At 37.5% G+C, this 19,376-nt stretch overlaps 1 protein-coding gene across 1 annotated transcript; it reads right to left on the reverse strand.

Moving 5' to 3' along the window:
* Window positions 1-634: 634 nt before the first annotated feature.
* Window positions 635-19,098, reverse strand: RB195_021488 (uncharacterized protein; the record flags this gene model as incomplete). The annotated part of the gene is made up of 28 exons (XM_013446042.2): window positions 635-731; window positions 1,201-1,311; window positions 1,726-1,856; window positions 1,983-2,031; window positions 2,123-2,229; window positions 2,422-2,520; window positions 2,650-2,766; window positions 2,998-3,090; window positions 4,015-4,096; window positions 4,191-4,279; window positions 4,364-4,507; window positions 4,800-4,925; window positions 5,874-5,948; window positions 6,006-6,119; window positions 6,182-6,232; window positions 6,935-7,019; window positions 7,084-7,195; window positions 7,454-7,613; window positions 13,109-13,272; window positions 13,398-13,484; window positions 13,562-13,673; window positions 13,749-13,859; window positions 15,635-15,748; window positions 15,876-16,056; window positions 16,641-16,786; window positions 16,860-16,930; window positions 16,994-17,107; window positions 19,005-19,098. The coding sequence occupies 28 exons, from the start codon at window positions 19,096-19,098 to the stop codon at window positions 635-637; spliced, it is 3,036 nt and encodes a 1,011-aa protein (XP_013301496.2).
* Window positions 19,099-19,376: the final 278 nt, after the last annotated feature.

Below are 19,376 nucleotides of genomic sequence, written 5' to 3' on the forward strand. Positions count from 1 at the left end.
TTGGTGTAGTGAAAAAAAAAAGGATTACAGCCGCGAAGGATGCTAATTGTACACAAATACACGATAAAATGGTGAATAAATACAATCTTTACAAACCAAGATTTTAGAGACGATCTAGAAGCTGAACAGACTACAAAATACACACCAAGAGAAAGAACTTTGACAGAAACAGGTAATCCGATCCATGCAATATTATACGAAAGAAGAATGAATGACAAACTATCAGAAACAAGGAAAAAACTCCAAGGATCTTACTCTATGGAGTCTGGAGTGTCTACCCTCATCGAAGTCGAAGCGCATCACCCTGTTACAACAAGTTGTATGCCAACTGTACTGTAGTATGAAAAACGACTTCAACTTCTAAAAAAACCACTGTACTATTTGGGTTTATTTATTATTATTTTGGTGCCTCACTAACTATATACAGTACAACAGCAATAAGAATTTATATTATTCTTAGTTATTCATTGTGCATGCACAGCCCGTGACTGGTAATAAATTAACAATCTCTGAAAGACGTGAAAATTAAAATTAGGAATTAAATGACATGTGAAAATCAATGCATCCCGTATTATTTCTATACAGTAACTAGTGTTTTCCCACCAGTTCATCTACCACTAACATGACACCGTTCTCATTGATCAACAACTGAAACTGCACTATGGGAACGTTCGTGTTGCTTCAACGAAGAGCCGACTTCACGCAATGACGATATCGTCTTCTTGAACCATCTGTAAAATTATAAATACATCGAGTCTTTAAGAGAAGATGTTTTTCTTGAAAACGACACTGCTAGGATCGAAAGAAGCAAAGAAAACAAACACTTGTTCCAGAAACTACTTATGAATCAATAGCTCACAAAGTTCCTGCTTCTGAATCGTAATAGAAATTAAAAAAAAAAAACAAACGAGCAAAATTTAGCAGAGGTGACCGTTAGGTGCTCAACGAAAAGGCGGTTGTCAATAGACGTCCACCACCTATGGTGTCAAGAAATCGATTCGAGGATCGTTAGCGCGCCAAAGCAGCGCGATCCATTCTTAGATGGTCACTTACAATTCTCAGATCAATCAGTTAGCTCTGTTTCACTGTCAGCGCCGAGTCGCTGGGCGAGTTTTTACTAATTTTATCTATATATGATGAAAAGAAAGAAACAAATAGATGGAAAAAAATGCTTTCAGTCACAAAACTGGTAGGACTCACCGTTTCCCATCACTTTCACTTTGGGTCATCATTTGATGCGTGAGGTCTTGGTTTTTGCACTCCGCTTCAACGAGAGCCAACTTCGTCTGAGCCAGATCTATCTCTAACGCTCTGTAAAGAAAAAATAAAATAGATTATGTAATGAATCATTTGATTAAAGTGACTTGAATGAAATACACCGAAAAAACTCTGACTTTGGGAAAACTGTCGAACTAAAACTGATAGGGTCATAACGACATGAAGCATGATGGAGTCGCATAAGCGGTTGCGCTCAAAATGACACTGTTAAGACAGCGGTTGGAATCGAGGTAGAACCATCGCGAACTACGGCAAGAAATCGTGTCAGCACGGGTCCCTTCTAGATTCTAACTGTTACGCTCCTCCGCAACGCTTCAAGCGCAGTCGCTTACGCAACTGCGCCGCGCTTCATGTCGTTTTGACCCTACTATATGCTGTGTGTCGACTTCAGAGACTTTGCAAAGTGGAAGTAGGAAATTGTTTTGTTGAGAAAATTTAAAATCCCACTTCACATGTGCTTCCCGTTCTTCGAGCTGTGATAAGAGGTCCGGTCCGTCCTGAGGAGTACGCGCAGGACTACGATTCGCTTCCCATTCCTCGACAGCCGGCCAGCATTTATCGCATGCTGATACCCGTGACTGAAAATCATCAAACGAACATAAATAGTAAAAATAGGAAGAGCAACAGACTACAAGGAATTAATACAAAACATGAATTAGCACACCTCTACGGATGAAAAATGACAAATCAATTATAAAACATACAATTATGGCACGTTTTTGCGTATGGAACTGTTCTCGCTCTGTGTCGCATCTGAATTATTCGTGATAAGAAAAGTTGCTGTTTTTAAAGTAATGCGACTGTAAACGTAGTTTCTGCATCACAATACACTAACAACACATACCTCCGACTCATCTGAGAGAAAAGTTGCTTGTATTCCGCCAACAATTTGCTCGCTCGATTCGCGTCCTCTTCCAATCGGGAAACTTCCTTGCGATACATCTCTTTGATCTAAAGGATGGCAAAACAAATGAATGATAGATGAAAGTTATGTTGACGTCGAAGAAGTTAGCATTAAAGTGATATGATATCGAAAAATTTTAAGAAACTCCCAGCAACTAAGATGAACGTAATTTTGAAAATGGAGACCAAGATAGGTTTCTCTTTTGATATGAACCATAAGCGATAGTGTATTTAAGGTACCTGGTTATATTCCCGTTGCAAGTTACGATTTTCTTCTGCAAGGTCTTCATTTTGCCTAGTTACTCGCTCAATTGTGTTCGCCGATGTTTCAAGTTGGTCCTAAAAAAGTATGGAATGCAATTGATGCATGGAATTCATTTTCCTGTACAGAAAACTGACTGAATCTTGGAAAAAAAAAAACATCGAAAGGAAGGAAAAAGACTCGAAGAAGTGTGTAAGGATACTGACCTCAACAGCATCCAACTTCCGTCGCAGTTCAATTTTACTAGTGACAAGTTCATGTGCTAAATCGTCATTTTCGCGTTCTAGTCGGAGAATTGTCTCGCAGTGCCGAGCGTTTTCTTTCTGGAAGAAGAGAAAATCCAGTTTGCCACCGTTCGCTAGACGAAGACAGGACACATTTATGCTCGTCGAAAACAGACACGCTCAATATCGACAATCATAAATTCAATTGTCTTCGTGAGAAAACGAACCATTTTCTGCACGAACATTATCGATACAAAGTGAGCAGAGCTTCAGGATAAGTACAAATCAATTTTAGAAATAACCGGATCATATAGTAGCAATGTAAAATACCTGTAGTTTAACGAGCGGATCTTCGTTTTCACGTTCTCGCTCTTTCATTTCCAAATATTCCTTTTCGTACTTCAACAGACGTTTATGTTTGAGCTGAAAACACCAAAATCAAACCTGAAGATAATCGACGCCTCTTAACTGAGGGAGTCAACTTCAATCTCGAGTCGCAATGTTTTTGTATGCGTACAATTTGTACAAAACATTCTTAGTGCACTCCAACAGTGGATCCTTAGCAATTTCATACAGAACATTGAAAATACGACAGAATTCTACAAAACTAAAACATAATGGAATGAATGCTGTCTCATGGCGGTAATTGCAGTTTGTATTGGCACATTTGCTGCAAAAAAAAGATACAGTTTTGGAACCTACTTTGTTAAAAGTTTGGGAAAATTGATTTTCAATTGATCGAAAAGAAAAGGAATCTGGCGCTTTCAAAAATTAATTACACTGCGTATTTAACAAGAAATAAAAACCCTTGAGAAGAATTCTAAAGAACAAATGAAGTGTATCACGACAAAATGAGTGCAGAAATAGCCTCCAAGGGCAAAATGAAAAAAGAAGAACTCGCAACTTCGCAAACAAACCCGAAAAAAAGCGAAAAAAAAATCGCGGGAGTGTAAAAAGAAATGAATGTAACTAACAATTATTCTGTAAAATAAATAACGTTTATGCCGGACTCAATAGCAAATAGAACGACGTGGGTGCATAGATATACCATTAAAATAGATCTTTGAGTAATTACTCGATAGAAAAAAGTGATGTACCGAAATGCGAATATAGAGCAGAAGTTCGTCTATCCCAGGGTGAAAAGTAATCAAAGAAAAGTACCTATTCAAGACACACTCAAGACAGAAAATATATTTCTTGCAAAGTAAACAAACAAACGTGACAACTCTGTTCATTTTTTAATAACCAAAATCGAATGTAATGGGGAGGAAAGCATCTGAGTAGAAATTCAAAACGAAATAAATCAAAGTGGAGAAGCTCGAAAAATGAGCTACGATAACGACAAACCTTAAACTCAACAGCATGATGAATAAGAGCTTTTGCATTTGCTTCTGTACGATATTTGCGGGGTAGTGTTACTCGGAAATATCTGGAGAGGTAAAAGTTATCCCTCTACCTCAGAAAAGCAAAAACGAATGAAAAAGGACACTTGAGTAGGTTCAACAATGCATCAAGAAACCCACTTTAGTGCACCCTCGAAGTCCAGTTGAATTAGGTCAGCCGCAGCGTCATGCAGTAAAGCCAGAGAAATATGGAATATTGTATTCATTCCCTTGAAATTACAACGTAATTTTGAAGCCCATGAAAAAAAAATCATTCAAAAAAACAGAAACGCAATAGAAATGTTTAAACCAACCTCGCTTAGGAAGAGATCAACAATAAAGAACACCATCTGAAGCGGAAATTTTGCAGTAAATAGAGTGAGGAACCATTGAGAGGCATACATGTGGGTTTCGACACCAATATGATCAAGATGGGCGGCTAGATTACTCTCATACTCCTAAAATAAAGCACAGAATTTTCCAGAAATGAAAGGTATGGAACTCTGTTCTGCTGCTGAAAAAGAAGCAACGTCGCATTTTGCTTACGCAGAATAATCCGCAATTAATAAGAAAAACGGAGCTGGACGTAAACGCTGATAAGAGAGAGAGAGAGAGAGAGAGAGGGGGGGGGGGGGGGGGGGGGAATTGCGATGTAATTGATGCAAAATGCAACAGCACTCTAATGAAACTATCAAACACTCCACAATAATAAAACGACGGAACTTTCAACTGAATTTACAGATTACTTACCTTTAATAAGCGTGTTAGTTGATAAAATCGCAAGTGAAGTGAGTCAAATCCCAACTTAAAAAGATCTCGTAGTTGATAGTCGTACATTATTTTTACCAATGTACAGAATGCTTGCTCTTCGTTCATCTGAAAACTTATTTCCAATCCTGATACAAAATTCATCAAACGTATTTGAGTAAAATTAAAGAAAGGGAAATGTAGATGTTATTAAAAGTTAATTTGAGTATTATCAAACAATATCTCCTAGATTTCAAAACTGGTCATTATTTTTTTTTGGAAAATTAACAAGATTTATTGCGGCGTTTGATTTGTATATATCAACCTTATTAATAATTATTTCAGCTTATTGATCATAAACAGTCGCAGAAGTCCGAAACGTTTTTTACATCACAGTGTTTTTTTTTTTGCACGTAAAAAAGGTGTGTCACCGAGCAATCGGGCAATGATTCACATCGTTCCACTTCCCGATACCCATAGCAAATCTGAATATTCTGAACATGGACTTTTTCTTTATCACCAAAAAACAGCAACCTATTTATTATTCTCCCTGTACCCACAGCCCAGATATGAGTGTCAGCTGTCATATTGGGGAGCAAACAGCACCCAGAAACAACAAGACGACAGTCTAACTTTTAGAAGAGACAGGAATCAAAGCAGAACGATCCAATATAGATTATTATATGAATTATACTCTATTAAAAACATATGCAGGTAGCTTAGTGGTGTTTGTGAACATTTTCAAACACTAAGTGCAAGGAAACGACTGAATATCCTTCGTTTCCAGGATCTTGGTCCTGCTCTGAGATACGAAGTCATGTTTTTAATCTCTTTGTTCAAGCTTATAAACAGTCGAAGACTTTAAACATTGCCTTCAAAACCAATCGGTGTAAATATCTAGGCTTCGAATCCATCTATCTATTGAGAACACGAACACGATCTATTTAGTTACAATATTCTAAATCCACTAATGATAACACTCTACGAGTTTGCTTCATGAAGATTATATTTAAAAGAACGGGTAATTCAACATGTTAGCACAGGAAGGGAGGAAAAGAAATCATTCAAGGAACTCACATGAAGTAATAGACTAGCGGCGAGAAAGGATAGTCCTTGGCAATAGGAAACTTCTTCATCATAAAGTGAATAAGCCTAAAATCGCATCGGTTTGGTAATTTTTTTTCACGAAAATACGGAAATAAGTCTTACCTTGCTAATTTTGTAAAGTGATTCTTGTCCTTCCCCTCCAGCTTCTTTGAAATTCTCATGTGCAGGAAATGTCCTATGAATATCTCTCAAGATAACTTGTTCCGAGGGGCAATCCTAAGGAAGGAGAGCATATATAATGCACAATAAATGAGTCGGCTGAGCCAAAATTGACATACTTTTCCTAGAAGTAAGTGATAAGTATTGACTAGTTCTGGATCCAGATGTACCTGAAGTAACGAATGATCACGAAGAATGAGTAGCATAAGTTGTCTCTGATTCAACAAAAATGGACTTTTTCAATTTTCAATTTTCCTATACATAGTATTGTCTGTTTTCTTGCGCTTTGCTTAAGGGAAACACATCACAAAATTGACGATATTGAGATAACTCCACGAATATATGATTGTAAAGGTGTAATTCACGAGTATGAGCGTTATTGCACTCAATTATCCCTAGTAATTCAGAAGAAGCATTATGGAACAGCCTAGTGTGATCTCATTTTCCCAATGATGCAAATTATTATGCGATAGAATGCGAGCAACCTTGTCGTCGTTCTGTGTCCGTAATCCACCTACTATAAATAAAAAAAGCAGCAGAAGCTGCCCTATCTACACAATTGTACGGGCGACGAGGACTGCACACATCCAGTTACTCGTAATAAGCTGCATCGTTGTGGAGACAAGATCGCGCATGACAGTTTGACACACCTTTTCCTCGACTATATTTTCAACAAACACTCTGTGACCTTGTAGTTACGCCTCCCTATATTCTTAAATCGGTGTATAATCATGCATATTCAAATTCTCCACCACTTCTATTCCTTGCTTCAAAAAAGGTAGAAAACGATTTGAAAAGAAAGCAGCAAAAATGCATGTAAGGAGAAGAAGGCAAGAACAAAACCTGATGCATAAAAAAAAATAGCTTTTTACCTTTGCTAGCAGCCTCCAAACTTCTCCACGTAATACGTCAGGAATGCCATTAAGGATTAACGACGACACTATGGCTGGTTTCTCTCTAAATTCGATCAAAAAAATACCGCTGCCTAATCCGTTAGGGTAATCCAAAGTGAAACACTAACCCTCCTTCATTTTTCTTCCATTCTTCAATGCACTCCGTCCATTGTTTCATCAATTCCTCAGGACAGTCCTTGCTGACATTTCCTGAACCGGACAGAAGGGGTTCATCCGAATCTGCAAGAAGTCAACATGAGAAGGATTTAACTCCACCAAAACTTATTTTAATGTAATCTTGAAGAGTCCAATCCTAGAAAGCAGTTGACGTGATGCCCATTCTTCTATACTTTTGCATTTGAGCAAATGCTTTCACCAACAAAAACGCACATGTAAAGTGAAGCGAAATCCCATAATACGTGAAAAGACTACGCGTGACTGCGTGGGTGGGACCTTTTGCAAACGCTACACCGTAGCATAACAAGATAGTTGGCTTACCGGATTCGTCATCTCCAGTCGGTTGAATTAGCTGCGTAGGCATTCTGCTAGGACTACGACCCAACCGCTGTTTCGCCGAGATTCGATCCGTATCCGATTCCATTTTGACGAATACCAAACTGCCTCCCGACACCTCCCCGTTCGATGTGTCGTCAGCACGCTGAAATGGCTTACGGATTCTTTTGGAAATACTTTAAAAAATGGGGTGCTACAACTTTTGAAAAAATTTCAAAGACGAAGATATCGTCAACTCGCAGTTATCAAAGAGGCCGAAACGAGCCGCTGCCAAAAAAAAAATGTGATAAGGAACTATTTTAAGGTTTTCACTGACTTGTGACCACTTCACAAACCAAAATGTGATTTAAGAAGGAATTGTTACATATTTGTGAAGTTATCTAATATGGTAACTGGGAAAGAGAATCTCGAGCGTGAAATGTGACTCACACAAAGTACATACTAAATGTTAAGAATCGATATAAGGGGAAAATCTCATAGAAGCGAGACATTCTCTGATGATGACAGTTCAGATACTGCAGAAATGTAATTTATGGCGATATGACATCATGCTTCACTCTTTTTACGTCTCTATGCAGCCAGCCAACTAAATCAAAAGCGCTTCCACTTCCTGTACTTCCTAAACAGAGCGGTTCGCTTTTCAGCAATCGTAGAATAATTGGTGCGAGTTTCACATTAAATGTTTTCCTTTCCTGATGACATGATACGAGTAGTAATTGGTTTTCCTATCAGCTAAACCAACGTTCCACTAACAACTGATCGGTCCGAACACGGTCTCTGGACGCCTACTCTTTCTGAACTTCGTTTGAACTTCATCACACTCTGTTCAACGCATGCCCGAATTACCTTGGAGCATTTTCAGAAACAGAGAAAGACCAACTCTCAAAACAATGGAGTATACATATATCCTATTCCAGGATGGGCGGCCATAAGAGAAGAGAATAGCAAAATAGTGAAAAGAAACTGAATGCTACTTCATCAGCTATGCATGAAAAGACATAAACCATCAGCAAAGAGGAAAATGACTAAGAATATCCCTAAAGAGGACGAAAAACAAACAAGGCCTTTGGGTGAATAAAGGAATAGGAAACATGGTCGTAGCCAATGTCCAGGGAAGCGAGGGATTGATTTAACGAATCGATAAATGTCTGTAAACAATCACGGCGATGACATCACTATTAACCAACTCATGCTGCTCGAGTACATTTAGTTCTCAGAGCTGATGATCAGTGAGGAGTGACGAGGGAACGATGTGAGGATCGACGAAGGGTGAACCAGCAGCAACGGAATGTTTGGGCTGTGTGCCAATCAGCAGGGACAGACGGACAATAAGTGAGTACAGCGTATGGAGAGGGTGATAGACAACACACTGACGAGGTAGAACGGAGAAGTTGGAGAGGTAAAGAAACGCGTGCAGAGAGAGTGCATCGAAATTGGATAGAGCTGAGAGTAGCCCGCAATGAACACAATGAACGAGCAAAATGATGGTTTACTTGGGCACTTTTAAATATGAGACTCGTTAAATTGAGCGCATAATTGAAGTCCTTCAGGAAAAAAAGGAACGTGCATGCACGAAAACATCGTTGATATGCATTTATTCGAAAGGATATTTCGAAGATATAAAATAATGAGTTATTTTTAAAGTATAAAATATCAGAGTCGAGAATAAGCAAAGAGGACGCTAGGAGAAAAAACATCCTCAAGCGTGACTTCAAATCATAGATTCATAAATTTTATAATATCAAATAATCTCATAACTGCAAAGTAATGACACTGCAACACTTCTACCATTCTTAGAACACCTATTCAACAAGTAATGTTTCGCCTTGTTCAGAGAATGTTGTTTTCACTTGGTAAACAAAGGGCAGAATCGAAAAAAAATGACAAGATGACAAACGATCTGCAAAGCCAGAAATCGAATGCTTTTATTTTCCAAATCTTTTCAGATGTCGTTTCATTTGTTATCGCTTCCCTTTATCAGGGACAAAAAGCAAAAATACGTAGTATAGCATCTATTGCATGAGACTAAATCCAGAATAAATCGGAACTAGGTGAGCAGAAAAAAGCGACATGCCGTCAAAGGCCATATGAAAAAATGAACACAGGATAGTACTGGAAAAATCCACAGAGTTTCGAACTACATATTGCACTACAGCCTATGGAAAACAATGGCTTTCCTCTGCAAATTCTGTTATCTAATTTTCAAAAAACGTTAGCTAGTAACTATTTCCAGGAAGAATAGTTAGTATCGAAATCCACGCTCCCTTCCCTCGAAATTTCCGTTTCTTTGTATTTCTATTCCGCTTCTCTTCCACACTGTGAATAGTTCCTGCTCTTTCCCCCAGAAATTGATTACGATCGTTTCAATTCAAGTGAGATACAGAGAAAAAAGAACAGTTATTTCATTTACACAGTAAATACACATAGCGTTCATGAATAGGAACAAATGAACTGTTCAAATATTACAAATTTAAAGCTTATCACGGAGTTATCGAGCGAGCTATTGATTGCCGAATTTGATGAATTTAACTCAGTTTTCCTATGATAGGAATGTAACTTTTTTTCAGAGGACGATGTTTACTGAGAAAAAATGAAACAACCGCTTCACATGTTCAGATTCTAGCAATAACACGCATAGAAAAATGTAAGGAAGAAATTCCATCATTATTCTCTTATTAATTCAATTTCACTAGGATATTATAAGGGTTTCTCAACAGTCAGGGTTCGTGGCCTCTTTATCCTAACATTGGAGCAAGAATCCAGACAGAATCAACTTTTTCTTCATACTAGGTTAAACTCTACTCACAAAAAAAGCGATTAAAAAGCGTATGACACTGTCATAGTCAAGCATATAATGAACTGTAAACCATCGTAGGTATTCACTTCCGTGTTTCAACTTTGTTGTCCACGAATACATTATTTCGTGTTCTATCCTCTTGATTGTAACGTGAATTGTTGTTCCGCACATCAATGACTAAATCTTTACGGAATCCTAGATGTCATCCAGATATATGACAAGGAAAAGATGATGTTTCATTTCTCAAACAGCAAAGCAGCAGCAACTATTGCCATTTCCCAATAGATGCTGATGAAATTGACAGTTAAAGTCAACGATATCTTGCAGAGATCTAATTTACTGATAACTTTTTTCTACTCATGTCAACCACAAGCACAGATTACAAATTGATTTTAAGATATTGGATAAATTTGAACAAGTTAAAATTAGTATCAGAAGCATTCATCTCGTTTGGAAAAGCGTAGTTTACGAAAAAAGAACGCTACCCCGGTAACTATTCTAGGACGCAGGTGCGTTGTGCACGTGCGTAAGCAATCCAAATGTCCGTCCACAGCGAAACTCCATTTGTGGTTCGACTGTGACTCTTACGTTTTAACCTTTCATAAAAACATAAGTACTGAGGACTCTAGCCTAGAAACGGTCCAACAAACCTCTAAGAAATCTTGGAGTAGTTACTTGAATTAGAACTATTGATTAGTCAAAAACAAAAATTTCACAAATTTGGTAAAAGAATATGACTGGTTAAGCAATTAATTCGAATTTTCAAGGGTACTCGAGGATTAAGGAACTAAAGGAGCTTCGATATCAGATTTCTTTTCTTGTTTTTATGCACAAGACTGCAGTGAAATCATGCAAATATGCACACGTTTATTACGTGTTTCTACGAAGTCAAAGAAAATCTTTTTCTTTTCAAAAAAGGGAAAAAGGATACGGAAAATGTGTTGTTTTTCATTAGATGGAGCCTTACATGGGTAGTCACTTTTCAAAGAAAAAAAAAAAGGATAAGAACTGTTAGCACTACAAAAGTATCCTTAATTAGGTAGTTATTTATTCTCTCCTTATTAAAAGATTAAAATTGATATCATTGCTTGAAAAAAAGTGTTTTGCCTCGGATCGAGAAGAATAAGTAAAAAAAAAAGCCTTGCTAGAGTAATAGAAAGCAGAGTACTTACTAGAGCTATCTGAAAAGATTAATGTATTAAGAGAAACTGAACAAATAAAAAAAGCCATAAATTTAGAGCGTGCGGTACAAACATGACTAGTAATTAATCTCAAGAAATTAACGTTGGATGTAGCTGGTCTCTATATAGCTGGAGCTAGCTAAACAGATTAGCAGTAAACGATTACTCGAAGATAGGCAAATAGGAGCTCAGAGCGCACGCTGAATAAAAAAAATGAGGTAACTTGAGCAGTCAAGACAAAGATGAGGTACCACAACCGATGTACAAAAAGAATAGGGTGTGGGTAAACCGGCTTCAAGAACACTCACTCAGCATTAATCAATCAATTGATCATTGAACATTAATCAACATTGATAACGTGGGTTTATTTCCTTAAAAGAGTTAAATAACGAATATTGAGAGTAAAAAAAAAAAACTAAGTTATGATCGGAACACACTTTGCTCCATCTTGATCTCCTCAGAACGCACCATAACAAAAAAAAACAACTGGAACAAACTAAAAACATAAGGCGGTTTGACAACCACACAAGTTTTCTTCATGAGAAAACCCACTTATGTTTAGTCTGATACGAACAAAAAGAGAAAATCTGAAATTGGCAACTAACTAAACTTCGAAAGGAAGTTGCAGGCAGTGCTATGCCAACTAAACTTTCTCACAAAAACCTGAGTTACATTTATGAGAATCGTGTATAGCCAAGGAGGAAACGAATTTCAAAAAGAACAAACAATAAAATTCTTTCTATATTTTGTGATATTAATAACGAAGACTAACATATATTGCCCAGTATTTATGTCTGTGGTAACTCATGCCAAAAAAAAAATCTTGAATGATTCGAAATTGCAAAAATTACCTCAGTGACAATGTCATGACGACAACTGCAACAACATGTGGCATCTTGGACCCGTTGCCACATGTTAGGCATTGTTTTCACTGATAACGGAATGTTCAGGATGCTATTAAAGGCATCTGGTATATAGTAAACAATACGAAGGAAATTATTTTCAGGCATAATGGGAAGTGATTCAAGAACGAGAAATGGTAGAAGACGGCTCTTCAGCCCTTTCCTTACAAAACTAAAGGGTGAATTTTGTTTAGAATATGCTATTAGTTATGACTATTCTATACATGCACAGACATAATATCAACGTTGATAGAAAGGCATCAGGGCAAGCAAGAGAAACATTGAAAGAAAATATTAATGAAACCCATAGTGAAATATTAGTTTCATACAATAATGCTAGCAATATTACTACTCCTGCTTTTTCTGTATCCTTTTTTTTCAAATTAGTTGCATCTATTGAAGCATTCTTCCTTCCATCCTTCTAATAAAAGTATTATTCCCTCTCAGAAAGGAAGATACTGGAACCAATCCGAGAATATAACATCAAATCAGGAAGACTCAATTGTTAGTCCAACACAAATACCACCACGCACCAAATAAAACCATAAAAATATTAAAAAGTGCCGCAAAAGCTAGTCTAACAATCAGGTTTGATTATTTCCTAAGTAGAAAATTGAATGATTAGCGTCATCACCACATATTCATAGATCTACATTTTAGAAAACATTCTAAGGATCCCTTCTCACTTCCAAATGGAATGTTTGTCTGACATTTGTTGACAAAAAAAAAGTAGTTCGTCCCTAGCTTGATGAAAACAAACCTCAAGTGTGAGCGAATATCCCTCTCGCACTGCCACGCGAGGTAACTTATAAAAACGTTCGTCCCGATGAAAAACTCTCGCTTTCGCTTCAATACGGAATCGAATTGGTTCACCAGCTTCTGCTATTATTACATCGGCAGCCACAGTGAGAAATACACGTGAATCTAAATCGCTCTTAGTGGGAAAAAATGAGTAAATGTTTAAAAGATGAGAAAAACATGATGGACAAATCAAAATAATGATTATGATGATGTAAAACCGAGCATTTGAAGAGGAGGCGTTGCAATACCTCTGGGAGTTTCAGTATTCAACACATCGAATATATGAACGCGCGGGTCCCAAATGGCGTTTATCACATAAACTGATGGATTGGCGCCTGGAAACACGGAAAAACTCGTAATGGCGTCGAATGGATTTTAGAGCAGGTGCAAATCTATAAAAATCGTTCCGTACCAGGTCCCATGCTCTCCAGTTCCAATAATTGCATGTCACTATGCCGTAAATTTCGTCCAGCTGCTAGCAGCATCCCGAAGCATTTCGTGACAGTCAGCGGTGGACCAGACACCTGGAAATGATTTCTTCAGAAGGATGAATGATGACTTTAAGAAAAGATAGAAGAAATATATGATAAGACTATGACCTGTTTCAATTGAACTATAAGCCTCTTCGGTCGATCTCTCCGCAATTTCAACGTGTTACTTTGCTGCGGACATAAGACCCAATGAGGTGAACTGTGCGATCCTTCATTTTCCTGAATAGGTAGGATATAGTTTTGTATATACTCGTCGTTCCCTTTAATACGAAAAAAAAATTAAAGTTTCCAGTTAAAATGTTTTTTTTTAACGCAGAAAGACCATCAAAGTTTTAGAAATCTCTCTTTTATGTTCCCGTTCACCGAAAGGTCGTTGCCGCTTAGACCTTTTCATTCAGGGCCTGTCCTTTGTTTTGTTCTAATAAAAGAGAGGAGTCATACATATCAACAGTATAGAACCCCCGGTTTCCAGATATTCAAGATTTTGCCCATATATGGAAGGATCGGCTATCCCTGGCGCTTGCATATAGCTTATGTACGTTCTTGGACAAACATAGGCTCGCCGAGACTAACGTTGAGAAAGTGCGCAAACATTACTGCTCGTTTGCTTTGGTTTCAGTAAGCAAAAACATCATGTTTGAATTCAGTTCCATGTCTGCTATACTATATTGTTTACGTACGAACGGTAAGCACCATAAAATGTATAAATGAATGGTAGAAGATATGTGAAATATGCCTACAATGATTTTGTCATCCTCATTTCATGATTAAAAAAAAACATATGCCAGACCTTCACACGCGCTAATAGCGGCAAAGAAATGGTGGTAAAAACAAAAAGATCATGGGAAATAATAGCTGGCTAAGTTCAATAATGACGAATAGAAAGTCGTAAAGGCGCCGTAGAACTCGACTTTTTATTTCTTTCGGTAAGCATGAAAAAGTTCTGTTCGCATTAAAACTCGGGAATTCGCTGACTAATAAATAAACGGCCAGCCCACTATAAACGACTCGCAATTATTCATATGGGCATTTTCATTCCAAGTCTTGAATATTTGAAAACGAAGGAGTATTCATAAAATATCACTTCAGCTCTTTCTTTCCGTTCTATTTTCGTGTAGTTACTCAGCGACATCCTTAGATAAACAAAATCGGCACTTCTTTTTCAGAATCGCACTTGCTGGTCAAGCAGTCTTTAGTCAAGATCCACTGAATGAAAGCCGAGCGCTCGTAAACCGAAGCCAGTTCAAAGAATAGCCTCAACCTCACAGCTCTACCTCATTTGAAAGAGCAGAGTTCAAAACATGTTTTTTGAAACAACACATAGGAGTGCAAAAAAAAGAGCGAAATACTTGAGGACTAGAAAGACTTGTCGAAGATCTACAAAGAAATTTATTACTATTATTTATTACTTATTTTGGTTGTGTATTTATCCAAATGGACTCATTATGTAAACGAGATACTTTCGAGAGGTTATGATATCCTTGAGAAAAAAGACGGTGAACAAAATTTCACTATAGCAGCCTACAAATAATTACTAAATTGAATCTTACGCTAAGGTGCGGAAAGAAAACCATTAAAACAGAATTGTGACTGGTATTTTTGGAAAAAAATCGGAAACATTTTAAAAAGGAAGGAAAGCGAGGACACTAATGCTGCAGTTAAGAATAAGTAAGGTTGCAAACGTTCGGTTACACCTTCCTAACAACCAGCAGAGTAGCTAATTAAGGTAACAGCCGTGGACAATTATGTCAATATCTCAAAAAGAGTATAAACAGATGAAAATTCCGAAAAAAATGCATTCTTTGTGAAACATCGCTAAGCCTCAACGAAAAAAGACCCATGTATCTTTCTTTGAGAACAGAAATTTTCATTACCCGAGAAGTTCTCCATTATATCCACAAAAATCCGAAAAGATTACTCAAAAAAAGCAAAAGTTAAAGTGGTGAGAAAACATATAACAAGCAAATATAAAGAAAAAACTCATAAAACTTTACCCTTATCTCCAAATAAGCTTCGAACTTAAATTCCATCCTTTTCTCGTTCCCGTCCACACTTATTGGGCCACTATTGCTGAACGCTTGTGAAAAGCAATAGAGAGCTCGACCGGCCTTAAATCGGTACCTTGGCGAGAAATTATGAGAAAACGGAACCATAGTTGATATTACATATATCGACTATAAACGTCATGTTTTTACCACAACATGAAATTATAATAAAAACGATAGAACAATTTACCGTATCGGGTTGGGCGCTACGAAATACATGACATTGATGTGTTTGTTCACCATCTGTTCCATAATGTGTGAAGGATATACTGAAGCAATGTTTCTGAGCTGAATCCAGACGACCCCTAACACAGAATCGAATTCTCTGCACAGGAAATGACGTCAATTCGCCACCGGAACTATCACGTAGCCTGAATGTAATAACAATCATAAAACAGGGGTGATAGCCTATTAATAACCGTTGTTTTCTCCATTCAAATCACACCTACAGGGTTTCTTCTAATCAAAATCTATCGCGTTATTATCGAAACGTGAGAAAATATTTTGAAAATCTTTCAAAACACCTATTATTAATTAACCATGTCGTTTCATGGACATCCCGCTCTGTCCTTCAATATATTCAATAAGTGGATGTTATTTTACCCTCAATACTAGTAAAACTTAAACTCGGAAACAATGTTAAATTGAATGTCCTTTTATAATGTTAGCAATCTATTAGTTCTCTTCGGAATACGGTAATTTTTCAAAGAAAAGAGAAGAGAAACGTAAAGAAGAGATGATTCGGGAATGTAATGACATTTTCGAAAAGTTCAAAAGCAAAAATTCCCGATGCATTCCCAATTTCAGATGGTCAAAAGTTGAAAACAATTTTACCCTGCCCTATGTAGCATGTCAGCTATGTCACGCCGTGCACGACTGGCATAATTAGCTCGAAGGGGTTCTTCTAAGTTCTGTGCATTTCGAGTTCGTCGAATAGTTAATTCACCACACGCACATGACTATGCCACGAGCTGAATGTGGGACAGCTAGCGATACGGTAACGGTGGCTGACGTTCGTTGTTCATCTAGAAAACGCATCAGCCTCAGCATTTCCGCTTCATTTGATGGATCGTCGATTTTCGAACATCCAAGATAATGGATCTGTAGAGGAATTGTTCCGAATTTCCAATGATTCATTTTCCGAATGAAATCAAAAACAAGAGAAATAACATACATTTTCAAAAACAGTTTGACGGAAATCTTTTTTGATTGAACTTCGCCGCTTTTTGGGAGTGGATGGAATAGCTGGAATATAGGAAAATTCGCATAAATGCTCAATCACTACACAAAACAAATCCTTTCAATTACCATTTTGTGAATTTGCGTTAGTTGTAGGCCCACTGTCCGAGCTTGCACTATCCGAACAAGTGCTGGATGTGGTTGTACCAGGCGTTGCCATCGACTCACCCACGTCGTTCAGCTCTATAACAACTACATTCGCCAACAATTTCAAACATTTAATGCTCTTAAAGTACATCGTAAAAGAACCATTAGAAGAATTGCTTGATGAAGACACTTGAAATTCCCAAGCAGACGGTGGGTCCCATAATGGGTCTCCGTTTTAAAGGACAACGGAGAAGATTACTGGTAAACGCAGTAATTAACGTAGAGGAGGAAGAAAAGGTTGAGCTCATCCGCTTTCAAAGCAATCAGCCAAAACACGGTTTCAATTGAGCCGTAATTAATTCACGTTTTCTATTCTGTCCAATATTCTTGAAAAAAAAGAAGGCAGAAAGTAAAAGTAGCTCCCAGCACTCCCTAACTAGATTTCAAACTGATTTCATAGAATGAGCTAGAAGCATAAATAAAAGTTTTATCTCAACTTAGCTGAACCTAATAGAATAATTATCGCAATAATTAGTTATACGACACGGCGAGATTTTCTTTCGAACAAAATCAAACCCATTACCTTGTTAACGATAGGGAGGGAAAAACTGATAGCATATAATATCATCCTAGGCTTCGATTTATGTGATAAAAATAAGAGGAAAATCGAAATAATGAGAGATTTTCTTAAAGAAAAAGAAACATAAATGCGAATTAATAGTACAAACAGTTTCACAACATCTACTACGTAAGAATGAAAAAAAAACTTTGAAATCTCTTTATGTAGGGAATTACTGCTTACTTTTAGAATTTACTTTAGGGAATTCTTATTTCCGTATTCTTTGAAACGCTTCTTTTTCATATCATTGGTATCAGTGGACATCCTTCAGAAAGAGAAATTCTCAGTCGGTTTTTATTTTCTTCGTAGAAATCAGTAAATATTACTTCTCATATGTCATTTCCAACAAATGTTCGATGAGCGCAAGAACATCCAGCTAAACAGACACAAAAAGTGCAAGCATTGATATTCTATAAAGATAACCTTAGTGGAAGTTCAGAAGTCTAAACCTTATCTTATCTCAACAGTTCGCAAAAACAACACATAAGACACTACTTATGGTGAAAAGACTATCTAAGCAGATAAGCCAATGATCGGAAAAATATACACACAATAACCGAAAAGCAAATAATTAATAAACGACAGACGATGCTGCATCGTAGAACGTCACAGAAGCAGTTTCTCCAAGTGAAACTGGACAAACTCGTTTGTCCGTAAGCGATGAGGGCGGGAGAGAGCGAACAACATGGCAAGACGACAACATAATCAAATATGAATTTCCCACGGACTAAATTCTGAGTTCCAAAGAGTTCAGATGGCTTAACCCATTGAAGGTTCACACATGCGCTAAGGAAAAAAATGGGACGGAACTTTTACAAGGAGAAAATAACTCCACATGGTAGTTTGAATAAGAATGGAATTGTATGAAATATGTTAGATAAAAATTTCTGAATGAAAAGTGAAAAAGATGACTGTATGAGGGTGAGTACATTAGGGGCAGATGAACAATAAACAACGATCGGAGCGGTGAGGATTGGGAAGAGGAATAGAGGAGTAGAGGTGGGCAGTAATAAAAAAAAGTGGATGTACCTTGTGCTTGGGTGAACCTACGAAATAGGGAGAGGGTTGAGGGAGGCTATATCTGGCGATCAATATGCCTCCGTGCCGCGGGGCTCACCGAGTGCGAGATTTGTATAAGGAGAAAGCAGCGAAGGTGTGCAGGTGATAGTTAAGCAGTGACACTACCGCAAATATATGACAATCAATATACCAAATAAGTAGTAGGAAATTCGAAAAATTCGTTGCTAAGGGATGAAGTCGAAATCTCACTATGGATTTCGACATCATGGTGCGAGCACCAGAATGCAAAAGGTCAGATGAGCGCAAAGCGGTGTGCGATGAGCGCACCGTTGAAGCAAACACTAACGAACATACCTTGCTGGAGAACCTGGAAATTCTCCACTGAAAGCGGAAATTTTGTGGTGAGAGGACTATCCAGAGGTGACGATGGACTGTCCGAATTCACCATTTTTTGGTGAGAAGTTCACCTTTAAACGACGGTTAAAATCCTGAAATATAATTAGAGCTGCATGAAAACAATTAAGACCAGAAATCGCATCAACAAACGTCATGCATCTTTGAAAAAAAAAACATCATATTTGAGCCGATGTGCGATGAGTTTCATTAGGAAGTCTGGAAAGCATATGGAATAACAAAAAGGAGGCAAAGAACGTGGCGAGACGATGAAACGAGAGTTTGGAGGCATTATTTGAACTGTTTCATCGTTCAGTCAAAGTTCACACAAAG

The sequence above is a fragment of the Necator americanus genome, chromosome X (assembly GCF_031761385.1).
Source record: "Necator americanus strain Aroian chromosome X, whole genome shotgun sequence".
Taxonomy (NCBI): Eukaryota; Metazoa; Nematoda; class Chromadorea; order Rhabditida; family Ancylostomatidae; genus Necator; species Necator americanus.